Source organism: Cetorhinus maximus, chromosome 12 (genome assembly GCF_964194155.1).
Source record: "Cetorhinus maximus chromosome 12, sCetMax3.hap1.1, whole genome shotgun sequence".
NCBI lineage: Eukaryota > Metazoa > Chordata > Chondrichthyes > Lamniformes > Cetorhinidae > Cetorhinus > Cetorhinus maximus.
In genome coordinates this window covers 53,601,821-53,615,993 of record NC_135890.1, presented here as the reverse complement: position 1 = coordinate 53,615,993, position 14,173 = coordinate 53,601,821, and the positions used below count along the sequence as shown (strand labels likewise).

The following is a 14,173-nucleotide window of genomic DNA, read 5'->3' as shown; positions in this document are numbered from 1 at the left end:
GAGATGTTTGCTGATGATTGCATAATGTTCTGCACCATTTATGACTCCTCAGATACTGAAGCAGCCCATGTCCAAAAGCAGCAAGAACTAGACAATATCCAGGTTTGGGCTGACAAGTGGCAAGTAACATTCGCACCATACAAGTGTCAGGCAATGACCATCTCCAACAAGAGAGAATCCAAACATTGCTCCGTGACATTCTATGGTATTACCATTGCTGATTCCTCCACCATCAACGTCCTGGGGGTTACCATTTACCAGAAACTGAACCGGACTAGCCATATAAATACTGTGGCTACAAGAGCAGGTCAGAGGCTAGGAATCCCACCTCCTGACTCCCCAAATCTTGTCCACTATCTACAAGGTATGTCAGGAGTGTGTTGGAATACTCTCCACTTGCCTGGATGAGTGCAGCTCCAACAACACTGAAGAAGCTTGACACCATCCAGGACAAAGCAGTCCGCTTAATTGGCACCCCATCCACAAAAGTTCACTCCCTCCACCACTGATGTATAGAGGCAGCAGTGTGTACAATCTACAAGATGCACTGCAGGAACTCACCAAAGCTCCTTAGACAGCATCTTGCAAACCCATGACCACTACCATCTAGAAGGACAAGGGCAGCAGATAGATGGGAACACCACCACCTGGAAGTTCCCCTCCAAGCCACTCACCATCCTGACTTGGAAATATGTCGCTGTTCCTTCACTTTCACTGGGTCAAAATCCTGGAACTCCTTCCCTAACAGCACGTAGGTGTATCTACACCACATGGACTGCAGCAGTTCAAGAAGGCAGCTCACCACCACCACCTTTTCAAGGGAAATTAGGGATGGGCAATAAATGTTGGCCTAGCCAGTGACTCCCACACCCCATGAAAGAATTTTTAAAAAGAGGTTCCCTATTTGGAAGGTGCTACTGAAGGAGCCTTGGCGAGTTGCTGCAGTGCGTCTTGTGGATGGTACACACAGCTGCCACTATACACAGGTGGCGGAGAGAGTGAACATATAAGGTGGTCATGAGGTGCCGATCAAGTGGGCTACTTTGCCTTGGATTGTGTCGAGCTTCTAGGCAATTGGAGACGATTCCATCACACTCCTGACTTGTGTCTTGAAGATTGTGGACAGGCTTTGGGGAATCACAAGGAATTACTCACTGCAGAATTCCCAGCCTCTGAACTGCTCTGGTAGCCACAGTATTTAAATGGCTTATCCACTTAATTTTCTGGTCCATGGTAACCCCAGGGATATTGTTAGTGGGGGATTCAGCTATGGTAATGCCATTGGATGTCAAGGGATGATGGTTAAATTCTCTCTTGCTGGAGATGGTCATTGCCTGGCACTTGTATGACACAATTGTTACTTCCCACTTATCAGCCCAAGCCTGAATGTTGTCCAGGTCTTGCTGCACGGACCTGAGGAGTTGCAAATGGTACTGAGCACTGTGCAAATCATCAGTGAACATCCCTACTCTGACATTATGTTGGAGGGAAGGTCATTGATGAAATAACTGAAGGTGGTTGTGCCTAGGACACTACCCTAAGAAGCCCCTTCAGCAATATCATGGGACTGAGATGATTTACCCCCAGCAACCACAACCTTTGTTCTCAAATGACTTCAGCCAATGGAAAGTTTTCCCCTTAATTGCCAATGACTTCAATTTTGCTAGGGCTCCTTCATGCCACAATTACTCATTGGCAGCTGTGTCTTAAGCCAGTTAGTTTCCATGCCCTGGAATTCCGCCTCTTAATCCTCTGCCTCTCTACCTCCCTTTCCTCCTTTTAAATTTTTGGCCACTCCTCCTAATATCACCTTCTTAAGTTCCATGTCCAGTTTCTCCTTCGAGCTTTTTGAAGTGCTTTATAATATTTTTTTCCACGTTAGAGGTGCTATAAAATGCAAGTTGTTTTCCTTTGACCAGGTCTAACAAGCTTTCTGAACACATCACTTTAGCTACAAACGTACGAATTGAGAGGAGTAGGCCACTAGGCCCATCAAGCCTGATTTGCCACTTAATAAGATCATGGCCGATCTGATTGTCACCTCAATCCCACATTCCCACCTACCCCCTATAACCTTTCACCCCCTTGCTTATCAAGAATCTATCTACCTCTGCCTTAAAACTATTCAAAGACTCTGGGCAGAATCTTATGGCCCCATTGACCACCTGGTTCCATTGAAAGTCAATGAACCTTTGGCTGGGCTGCCAAATTTCCCACGGTGGGATTTTACGCCCCTGCCATGTTTTGATGAAGAGAGTACCAAGGACTCACGACCCTCTGAGAGAATTGATTTCACCAGCTGTCACATTTGAAATAAATGACATGTGCAAATGTCTTATAAGGAGTAGGTAATTGTGACCGTACGCTACTGCTGACACAAGCATCTTTCCTAAGTAATGCATTTGGTTTGCCAGCAGAGACTACCCCAAAAAATAGTTTGTCATTAGGTTGAGTGAGTAGCATTATTACTGAGGTTAGGGGGATTGTTGAATTGTCACATACGGTTAACAAAGACACAATGGGGTGAAAGTTCTACTGGACTGTGTTGCCACATCTGTCATTTACTGCATGCTGTACCGCAAGCTTTTGGAATCTGGATGTTTGCTTATTTCTGGTATAGTTATATAATTTGTGTCCTTAACAGTCTACAGAGGATAAATGCATCTTTAACCCTGGTAATTTATTTGAAGTACAGGAAATTGCTGCAGAATTTATGACCTAAATTAGTTAATGAGCAATCTTCTAATGTTAAGTATCAAGACCAGCAGTGACCGACCTTGTGGTCATTGTATCTTGCAATGTTCACTAATCTTGAAGATGGTTATGTTTTTGTTTTTGGTACAAATTATAGAGAGCCTGTAAATGAGATGAACCAGGATACAACATTAAGGTATTTTGAGCTACGTTACAACTTTATATAATTTGCATCAGTGAACTGAATCCTCTGATGTTAAAGTGTTCTGAATGCTAGTTGATTCACTTTGTTTGAGCCACCTTACTTTTGGAGTTTTCGGCTTAACTTTATATACCTGAGCACGGTTTCTGAATTTGGAGTTAATTTTTGCCTCCAGGTTTCTTCTGTCGCCTCCTTTTGAGATACAATTCTATAAGTGCGTGTCCCTTTCTGGTACTTAGTGCTCATTTTTCCTGCATGAGCTTTTGCTGTATATTCTTACCCAGTAAAAATTGAAAGCTCCAATTGTACCCCAGCATCCACAGCCTTTTGGAGTTCTGGATTTCCATGACCAATTGTGTGGTTTTCCTCTGAATTTTTAAAATTACGTACCCTTGTTCTTGATGCTCCCACCACAGGAAACATAGGGACATAAGGGCCAGAAGGAGGCCATCCACCCCCCACCTTGTGCCTGTCCCTTCATTCAGTTAAATAATTTCTGGTCAGTATCTTAACTCCATTGTCCTGTATTCCTTAAATTTGCCTAACAAAAATCTATCAATCTCAATGTTAAAGATTGTTCTGGCTGAATCTCAACAGCCCTTTGGCGGAGAGAATTCAGATTTCCACTCCCCCTTGTGCGAAGAAGAACTTCCTGATATCATCCCTGAATAACCTAGCTCCAATTTGAAGGCTATGTCCCTTTGCTCTGAATTCCCCCAGCAGAGAAAATAGTTTTCCTTTGCTCACCCTATCAAGTTTGTTCAACAATTCAAGGCTGTTGACTTCATGATGCTCTATATTTTAAAAAAGCTGGGTGTGGTGACAATGTGGGAGAGAAGAGCTGGTACATTCTTGGATAATAATTTCCTGAGACTAACAGCAACATTCCAGATCATTTCCAGAGGATATTTTGTATACATTATGTCTTGTCTCCTTTCTCTTATTCTCTGATTACCTATAAAAAGCACCAAGCCCATGTCTGTGAAAGGAAATTTTCTGTCTTGCAAGATTAAACAAAACCAAAAAGCTTTGGACTGTGAAAAAATAAACTTGTTAAGTAAGTCATCTACTGCCTCAATCATTTTTTTTTGCTAACTTGGTTTTACCATAAATTGCAGTGCACATGAGATTGACCCTGTGTTCGAGGTGACTGGGAGGTACTTTTTCTTACTCTTTGCCAGTTTACTAATTGTGTGATGTATTGTTTTAATTTCTAGTGACACTTCATCCTGATAACCATCACACCAGTGGTAATGCTTTTTACACTTGTAACTAATCATTGCATTTTCTGCCATTTTCCTCTGTTCCTGTTTTTGAGAGCAGTGTCGCCATGTTGCTTGGCTACGATGGCCCTGGTTCTGTCAAAAACCACAACTGACCTCCAGTGAAAGGCTGCTTCTGTTTTCACAGTGTGTCTTGGCATGCAACACTTTCCAAGTTTGCTCATGTTTAGCCCAACCTAAAGTTAATCAGCATGGCAGACACAATGCTCAGCTTCCACCTTTGGCAGTTTCAGCAATCCTTAAAGTCACGTAGATGTACAAAGGACACTGGGGCAGAAGGTGGTTCACAGTGAGAATGACAGACTCGAGAAAATTTGAGTTTCTGTCAAAACTGAGCTCGTAACCTGGAATGTGATGGGTGGCGAGCTTTGACCAAGATGTAGATCTCCCCCCACCACCCCCCACAAACAAATCAACCCACCTCACCCTGCACCCCTTTGCCACCAAGGTCAGTGTAGAGCCTGCTCCATTTTGACTCAGGGTCCTCATTAAAATATGGCCAGTGAGAAACATTCCCATCGACAGGCAGCCTGCCCATCACAGGATGAGCAATCAGATGGGATGGCCCAAGGTGAAGAAGCTGTAGCAGCACCTTAAAGGGGGAGGTGGGGGGAAGATCCAGAGGGAAAACAAATTGTATTCCAGAAAGGCAGGCAGCTCTTTTATAGAAGATGCAGCAGTACATTGAAGTTGGGCAGCTTTAAGGCTTAAAATCCACCAAGTGCCACAGAAATGAGTTCTAGTTCTCCCCCAGCTTCCCTCAAAGGCGGGTGAGGGTCCCTTTAATTTAAAATGACGGTGGCCACAACTCTACTTGTCACACCCGTGGCTGGTGGGGAGGGAGTAGGAAGTAGCTGGGCAGAGACAATTTTATCTTTGCCATCTAACTCCAATTAACATACGTATGAGATCCTCACATGTTTCAAGTAAGAACTCTAACTGCCAAAGTTGACATGTGCCGAAAATTTTTCTTTTTATTCGTTCTTGAGACATGAGCATTGCTGTCAAGGCCAGCTTGTTCCCATCCCTAATTGCCCTTGAGAAGGTCGTGCTGAGCCACCTTCTTCAACCACTGCTGTCCATCTGGTGCCCATGTGGTCCACAGTTCTGTTAGGGAGAGAATTCTAGGATTTTGACCCAGTGACAATGAAGGAATGGTGATGTAGTTGCAAGTCAGGATGATGTGTGCCTAGGAGGGTGGTGGAGTTCCCATGCGTTTGCTGCCCTCATCCTTCTAGGAGATAGAGAGGGTTTTGAAGGTGCTGTCGAAGGAGGCTTGGTGAGCTGCTGTAGAATGTCTTGTAGATGATATACAAGATGCCACTGTGTGACGCTGATGGAGGGGGTGAGTGTTTTAGGTGGTAAATAGGGTGCCAATTAAGCAGGCAGCTTTTTCTTTGATGGTGTCAAGCTTTTTGAGCGTTGTTGGAGCTGCACTCAACCAGACAAGTAGAGCCTGTTCTATCGCACTCCTGACTTGTGCCTTGTAGATGGTGGACAGGATTTGGGGAGTCAGGAGGTGAGTTACTCACCGCAGCATACCCAGTCTCTGACCTGCTCTTGTAGCCACAGTATTTATATGGCTGGTCCAGTTCAGTTTCTGGTCAATAGTAACCCCCAGGATGTTGATAAGGAGGGATTCAGCAATGGTAATTCCATTGAATATCCTGGGGAGATGGTTACATTATTAGAGATGGTCATTGTCTGGCACTTGTGTGGCACAAATGTTGCTTCCTATTTATCAGCCCAAGCTTGGATGTTGTTCAGGTCTTGCTGCATGCAGGCACAGACTGCTTCAGTGCCTGAGGGGTTGCAAATGGTGCTGAACATTGCGTAATAATCAGTAAACATTCCCATCTGACCTCATGATGTAAGGAATGCCATTGATGAAGCAGCTGAAGATGGTTGAGCCTGGTAACTACCCTCATGAACTCCTGCAGTGATGTCCTGGGGCTGAGATGATTGGTCTCCAACAACCACAATCATCTTCCTTTGTGCTAGATATGACTCCAACCAATGGGAGTTGGTACCTTAATTCCCATTGACTTCAATTTTGCTGGGGCTCCTTGATGCCACACTCAGTTAAATGCTGTTTTGATGTCAAGGGCAGTCACTCTCACCTCACCTCTGGAATTCAGCTCTTTACTCCATGTTTGGACCAAAGCTGTAATTGAGTTTGGAGCTGAATGGCCCTGATGGAACCCAAACTGAACACTAGTGAGCAAGTTATTGCTGCTTAAGTGTTGCTTTATAGCACTGTCAATGACAACTTCCATCACTTTGCCGATGACTAACAATAGACCAATTGGTCAGATTGATTTGACTGCACATAGCTGGGCAATTTTCCACATTGTCGGGTAGATGCTATGTTTTTGTAGCTGTATTGAAAGTGAGGAACCAGCTCTGCTGTGAGTTAGCAATTCTGTTCCATATACAATTTTGATCTCACTACCAGCCCAATTTTACATGCAAGTATGGCACAAAAGGAGGTCAGTTGGCCCATCACACCCAGTGCTAGCTCTTTGACAGGATCTGACAACCCTGACCTCATTTCCCTGCCCTGTTTCTTTGCTTCCTTCCTTTTCAAATACTTATCAAACCCCTTTCAAATAGCCTCGGCATCAACAGCCTATCTAATGAGAGATTATTTGTTACCATTATGTCGATTTGGATAGTTGAGTCATATATACTATTATGTTCCTCATTAAGCCTACATGATTGGAACAATTCCTAACTATTTGGCAAGATGAAAAGTTTGTAATCAAATTTTAATTTGGTAGTTTGCTGTGTTCCATCGCACAAAACATTATATCCCTCCAAATATTAGACCCAAATATCTTGATCTAGAAATTCATATGTAGTGCATCTCTTTTTCAGGCACAAAATGGGTGCCAACTGGAGCAATTTAGCAATGGAGCAATCTGTGTCCAACCTCACAAGCCTCAGTCCCACCATTGAAGTTGTGGGGTTTTTTCACCCATGCCCCAGTAGACACTTAACACAGGCAGTTATTCCCATTAAATATGTAAATTAGCAACCTAATACCTGTTGAAGGATTCCTTGCTGCTACCCAGTGAAGGATTCTTCAGCGGCCGTCAACGATAAGTTTAAAATTTGCGTATTTTATTAAAACAAAGCTTTCCTGTGGAGCCAGGAGGACCTTTTCTGACTCTAAGGGAATCTCACTCCAAAGGCTTGAGCACATGAGTACGTGGTCCAGGCTGACAATTCCACTGCACTGCTGAGGGAATGCTGCACTATCAAAGGTGCTCTTTTTCAGGTGAGCTGTTAAACTGAGGCCCCATTTGCCCCCTCAGGTGGATGTAACTGGTGGCGTGACACTTTGTTAAAGAAGGGCAGGTTTGTTCTCCCCAGTGTCCTGGTCAACAATTATCCCTCAACCAACATGATAAGAACAGATTATCTGGTCATTGTCATATTGCTGTTTGTGGGAGCTTGCTGTGCACTAATTGGCTGCCATGTTTCCAACATTACAATAGTGCCTACACTTCAAAATTACTTAATCAGCTGTGAAGTGTTTTGGAACATCCTGAAGTTGTGAAAGGTGCTTTTTTAATGCTAATTCATCTTTTCTTTGCAGTTATCAAGTTCACCATTCTTATTACAAAAAGCACACAGTTAAGCACCTAAACAGTGATAACAACATCAAACAGCTGAACATTCAACATCAGGAGGATATTAGTAGATTGGTCAGATGAAATTTAAACTAGAGAAATATAAAGTGATTGTTTTGGAATGACTAATAAGGGCAGGAAATACGCTCAATGGCAAAACGGTAAAAGGAATAAAGGATCAGAGAGACTTGGGGATTCAAGCAAACAAATTGTTAGAAGTGGTCATGTTTGTTTTCCTAACTTTACACTCTTCCCATGGACAATAAGGTCTATGGATTCAAATGCTGACTGGTTAGCAGTCTGACAGGCAGCAATGTAAACACTCCTTCCATCTTCACACCAGCTGACGAGTCCAATATGACAGGAGGCTTGTCTGGACTCCCACAGCCCATAAAAGGAGAGGCAGTCAGAAACATTCACTGAACATGTGTATCCTCCTGGATGTCAGCTTAAGATTCAGCGCTGGAGCTCTCATTTCCACTTGCTGGGAGTGTCTGGAGTAGGATTTGAATCCCAGGTTTACTAACTCAGAGGCAGGAATATTACCACCAAGCTATAGGCCCGCTCTACTTTTGAAGTGGTAGGACAAATTGTTAAGACCATTTTTAAAAACTCTAATGTTTCTATATAGGGGTAGAAAACAAAGAAGTTGTGCTAAACCTATCCATTCTGTTAGGTCACAAAGTTTTTTATTCTTTCACGAGATGTAGGCATCGCTGGCTAGGCCAACATTTATTGCCCATCCCTAATTGCCTTGAGAAGGTGGTGGTGAGCTGCCTTCTTTAACCGCTGCAGTCTATGTGGTGTAGGTACACCCACAGTGCTGTTAGGGAGGAAGTTCCAGGATTTTGACCCAGCGACAGTGAAGGAACGTTGATATATTTCCAAGTCAGGATGGTGTGTGGCTTGAAGGGGAACTTCCAGATGGTGTTCCCCATGCATCTGTTGCCTCTATCCTTCCAGGTGGTAGAGGTCACAGGCTGGGAAGATGCTGTCGAAGGATGCCATTAGAATAATGAGGAGAAATTCAACTATGGCTTTTGGGTAAAAAATTAAGGCTGCTGCAACAAACTTTGGGTCAGGATCTCTCGTGTCCAATCTTCCCTAGCAGTGACTGCCAAATCAGCAATCTGATTGGTGTTATCAGAAAAAGGCATATGAATTGGATTGGGCACCTGGCTGAGAGGGGGTGGGTTGTTGAAGGAAGAGATAGAAGGATGAATGGAAGCAAATGAAACTAATAGGGAGGAAACAAGGGACATTTCTGTAGCACCTAAAACATAGGAACACAGGCATCACTACAGAGATAAGACTTAAACCCATCTACTTCACCTTCTAGCATCCTGGCAGATGCAGGATACAGTTACAATGGAGCTGTTGAGTAATTGTGACAATCAGTTCCTGTCAATGAGTCTACAGCAGACACAGCTATGACGCAAGGAAGCACATGTAATTTACAGCACTGAAACAGGCCATTCAGCCCACTAGGCCTATGCTGGTTTTATGCTCCACACGAGCTTCCTCCCTCCCTGATTTATCTAACCCTACTAGCACATCCTTTTATTCCTTTCTATCTCATGTGCTTATACATTTTCCTCTTGAATGCATTTATGCTATTTGCCTCAACTTCTCCCTGTGGTAGCAAGTTCCACAGTTTAACCACTCTCTGGGTAAAGAAGTTTCTTCTGAATTTGGTATTGGATTTATTAGTGATCAGCTTTTATTTTTGACCACTGATTTTGGAATGCCCTCAAGAGGAACTAACTTCTTTATATGTCTACGCTAACAAACTCCTTCATAATTTTAAAGTCCTCCATTTGGTCATTCCTTAGCCTTTTTCTGGAGAAAAGTGCCCTAACCTGTTCAGTCTTACTTTATGGTTCTAACCTCTCAGCTCTGGTATCAAGGCAGTTAGCCTCGGACATTTGCGCCCTGGTCCACAATGATCTGAGGCTTTTCCAACCCCATGGCAGTATCTTTCTTAGAGCCATCAAGGACACCATCGCCCTGAATTTTTATGCATCCAGGTCATTCCAGGGATCAGCTGTGGACCTGAGTGGCATCCCGCAGCCTGAAGCTCATCATACAGTGGGGAATACATCATTCTGTAACAGATAGGCCAGCTCAGACGCAGAGGGCAATGGGGTTTGCTGCCATTGATGGATTCTCTCAGGTCCAGGAGGTCAGATTGTACCCACCTAACCATCAAGGCACCGACATACCAGTCAGCCAGATTCCTGAACCAAAAAGGTTTCCGACTCACTGAATGTCCAGCTGGTCTCTGACCACAGGAGGCACATCTTGCAGGCCTGTGCTCGGTTCCAGGGCTGCTGTCATAGTTTCTTCGTCCCGCAAGAGTACCAGACTGGCCAACATCCAGACCCTGTGGGTTGCTGCTGGGCCAAAATGTTATCCTGCGAGGAGGGTGGCTCCTGATGCCCGTCTGGCATCCAGACACAAAGGCAGAGACGCTACAACAAAAACCATCAACTACCATGAACCTGCATTGAACTGACCGTTGGCATCTTGAAGATGCGCTACCATTGCCTTGAGTAATCGCGTGGTACCCTCCTGCACGAACCAGCCAGGGTGTCTTGTATTGTGGTTTCTGCTGCACGCTGTAGAACGTGACACTACAAAGAGGCCTGGAGCTGGATGAAGAGGAGGACCTGGAGTCTTACTCTTCCTCAGAGTGGGGCAGGGAGGAGGTAGAAGAGGAGGATGAAGGGGGAGCTGTAGAGAAATGCAGTACCCAGGCATTGGAGGAAGACTGTCAAGGTTGTCCCAGGCTTCATGGCAATCGGCAGGCTGGCATGGCTGCAAAGGCCCCATCGATTCATGTTTCACTTAAGTGCCTCTCAGCCTGAAGATAGATGTCGCTGCAACTCACCTACCATCAGAGAGAGAAATCATCCAGGGAACACACACATCTGAGGAAACCCATTGCCCCCCTAAAACATTGAAAATGGGATCTCCATCACCAACATTCTCCCAAACAGAGACCATGGCAACGCAGTAAACCCAGTCCCCCAAATCCCCACCAGCCCTTTTACTCCATGACTCTTCAGACATCGAGAAATAATAACACACAAACCTGATCGAAGGCATGAGCAATAACTAAGAGAAAAGTTAATGAGTAAACAACTGAGAAAACATCATCCAGGTGACCCGAAAGTGCATCTAAAGATGTGGCACCATGTGTCCTTTTCTCCTTCTATAAGGTGCACGCCCTGTGGTTGAGGAGGTGGAGACAGCCTGCTCTATTATTTCTGTGATGTCTGTGGTTTCTGTCCTTGCCTTGGTGGTGCCTGTAGGGACAGTGAATTGCTTTTTGCACTGGGCCCAAGTCCTTCTGGTCACTCCCTGGCTGCACCCGCGATTGCCTCCTCCATTCTTGCCCCCTTTGTGTCTCTAGACCCATTTCTTCTACCAGACACTGGGAACAAGATCTCTCTTCTGTCTGCCACTGCAGCTGTTAAAGCCTCAAGGGAGGCACCTGAGAGCCTTGTAGTGCCCATGGATGTCTGCCCTTGCCATTGCTGGCCCTTGACATTCCTGTTGCTCCATCACATCACTGAACGGCAAGCTAATCATGTCTGCCGCTTGTCTTTTCAAAGTGCCCTTGGTAACAATACCGCTTGGTAACTATGTCCTACCTCCAGGCCCCTCCTGGCACTGCTGATTGGGTGCTGAACTTGCCCCCAGGCCAATTAGGCCCTTTACATTTGAAAAATCGCATTGTTTCACAGATGCTGATGCAATGTGGGATCGGGTCCTGGAAATGATCTGGGCATTGGGTTCTTGACCCCAGATTGAAAACCCAGCCCTCATGACTGCCATAAAGAATGGTCGATCATATTGAGAATTGAAGCAAAAATGCACAAGATAGATTGTTTTGCAGAGTTAGAACGGAGAACTTAAAAGCCGGGGGGGAATAACAACAGAAAAAGGAACTAGTGGAAAAATAACACTGTCTATAAATGTTATGCCTAACTCTATTTTGTCTGTTGCTTAATGCAATATGTTGCAAAATGTAAATAAAATATTATGTGGGGGAGTATATGACTGTTTTGAATCAGGGTCATGGTATCTTAATTGCTTTACGCTTTTTATTTAAAATGTGATTAAGTTGCTGTTTTCCATTTAAACAATATTTCTCCTTCATTTTGAGCAGAAACCGAAACTCTGTTGCTTATTCTGCTCAGAAGCCTTGGCTCCTAAATACAACCGTGGAGGAAAATATCACGTTTGGGAGTCCCTTCATAAAGCAAAGGTAAAAATGGCTGCTTCATGTCTGGGCGGTGTGAAAAGATGGGCAGAAAATGATGTATCTCATGGCAAGTGATGTGAATTGGAATTTTACCTTCACCATTCACACCACACTCTATTTTTGTACCTCAAAGTACTGGAAATGTACTGTAGTGTCAACGTAGCATCTGAGACCTCATGAAGGTTATGTCCAATGGTTTAGCTCCTTAAACAATGAAAGAGGATAGGGAAAGAAACAGAGTGAATGACAAAAAAGGGAATAGGGTGAATTATAATCAAGCTATAGGAACAGGAAGAAAAATAAAGAGAGGGATTAAATGGAAAAGAATTGTAAGAAATAAAAGTTAAAAATACAGGGGACATTTTAACCTCATTGTACCCCATTGTTTGGGGTTTGTTGTGTTGGCCCTTAGAAGGCAATGAGAGAATGACAAGTTAGGTATGTCAAATATACAAGCATTCTTGGCCCATGAAGTACAGTACCAGCTGCCTCTTGATCAGGAACAGTGGAACTCCTTTTACAAGAACATAAGAGTTTCTAGATGAAAAATAAATGAGTTTCATCTGGTTCACTTCCCACTATATTACCAATCACAATGTTAATGGAGTTGTTGTCAATGTTTAGTTATCAATTTCTATCGCTTAGTCTACAACATATGATACTGTATAATGAAAACCCTAGTGGTGGAGAGCTTTGGGAGCTATGGGTAGAAAATCATATTTGTCAGTGGCGCAAAACAGGCGATATTGGATGGGATGCCTTTCATAAGCAGCGCCTGATATTTGCTTCCCTTGACTGAGTATCTCTGACTGCATATAACAAGCGACAAATCAGATACTGCTGCTTTGTGCCTCCATCCAAGACAAATTTCTAACCCTGAAGTCCAAAATCACATTTTTGTTCCTCCTAAGCCAGCTACACGGTGTGGGCATTTGTTGCCCTTGAACTGAGAGATTTGCTAGGCCATTCGAGAGGGCCTTTATGAGTCACATCAGGGCCAGTCTGGGCAAAAATGGCAGATTTCTTTCCCTGTAGGGGATTAGTGAATCAGATGGGCTTTTATGATAATCAGTGATAGTTGTCATTGAGCATTTATATTCCAGCTTAATTAATTACATTTAAATTCTACCAGCTGCCATGGTGGGGTTTGAACCCATGTCCCCAGAGCATTAGCCTGGGCCTCTGGATTACTAGTCCAGTGGCATTACCACAATGCCACCATCTCCCCTTGTTTAGCAGAATTACATCAGATATGTGCACAGAATCAGGCCATTTGGCCCAACCAGTCTATGCTGGTGCTTATGCTCCACCCGAGCCTCCTCACATCTTTCCCCATCTAAATCTGCCATCATAACCATCTATTCCCTTCTCCATCATTTGTTTGTCTCGCTTCCCCTTAAATGTATCTATACTATTCACTTCAACCACTCCCTGTGGCAGCGAGTTCCACATTCTCGTCACTCCTTGGGTAAAGAAGTTTCTTCTGAATTTCCTGTTGGATTTCTTGGTGACTATCTTATATCGATGGCCTCTAGTTATGCTCTTCCTCACAAGTGAAAACATTCTCTCTGTATTCACTCTATCAAAACCTTTCGTAATTTTAAAGATCTCTATTAGGTCACCCCTCAGCCTTCTTTCTTTAAAAGAAGAGACCCAGCCTGTCAATCCTTTCCTCATAAATATGCCCATGCATTTCTGGTATCATCCTTGTAAATATTCTCTGCACTCCCTCCAGTGCCTCTATACCCTTTTTGTAATATGGTGACCACAACTGCATGCAGCGCTATAGATGTAGTCCAACCAAGGTTTGATACAGGCTTCGCATAACTTCCACAATTTTCAGTTCTATCCCTCTAGAAATAAAACCTTGTGCTTGCTTTGCCTTTGTTCCATATCCTTTGATGCCCTTGACTAACAAAGACCTATCAATCTCAGGCTTGAAAATTTTAATTGGCCCCAACATCCACAGGGGGTGGGAGCTCCAAATTTTCATTCCCCTTTGATTGAAAAATGCCTTCTGATTTACAACTGTATCCCATGTGTCCAGGTTGCCTTGTGTGGATTTGTGTGCACATGTATACATTGATTC

The 14,173-nt window shown here is 43.9% G+C and overlaps 1 protein-coding gene across 4 annotated transcripts in view; it reads left to right on the top strand.

Annotated features, from left to right (window-relative positions):
- The window catches only part of LOC144687452 (ATP-binding cassette sub-family C member 9-like), a 216,029-nt gene that overhangs the window by 114,473 nt on the left and 87,383 nt on the right, over positions 1 to 14,173 (top strand). For 3 of the 4 annotated variants that reach the window (XM_078553607.1, XM_078553610.1, XM_078553608.1), the window contains exons 18-20: positions 2,852 to 2,890; positions 4,015 to 4,053; positions 11,989 to 12,087. In XM_078553607.1, the coding sequence (XP_078409733.1) occupies positions 2,852 to 2,890; positions 4,015 to 4,053; positions 11,989 to 12,087 (177 nt within the window). The remainder of the gene's footprint in view (positions 1 to 2,851; positions 2,891 to 4,014; positions 4,054 to 11,988; positions 12,088 to 14,173) is intronic. The other variant, XM_078553609.1, reaches the window with a different exon arrangement.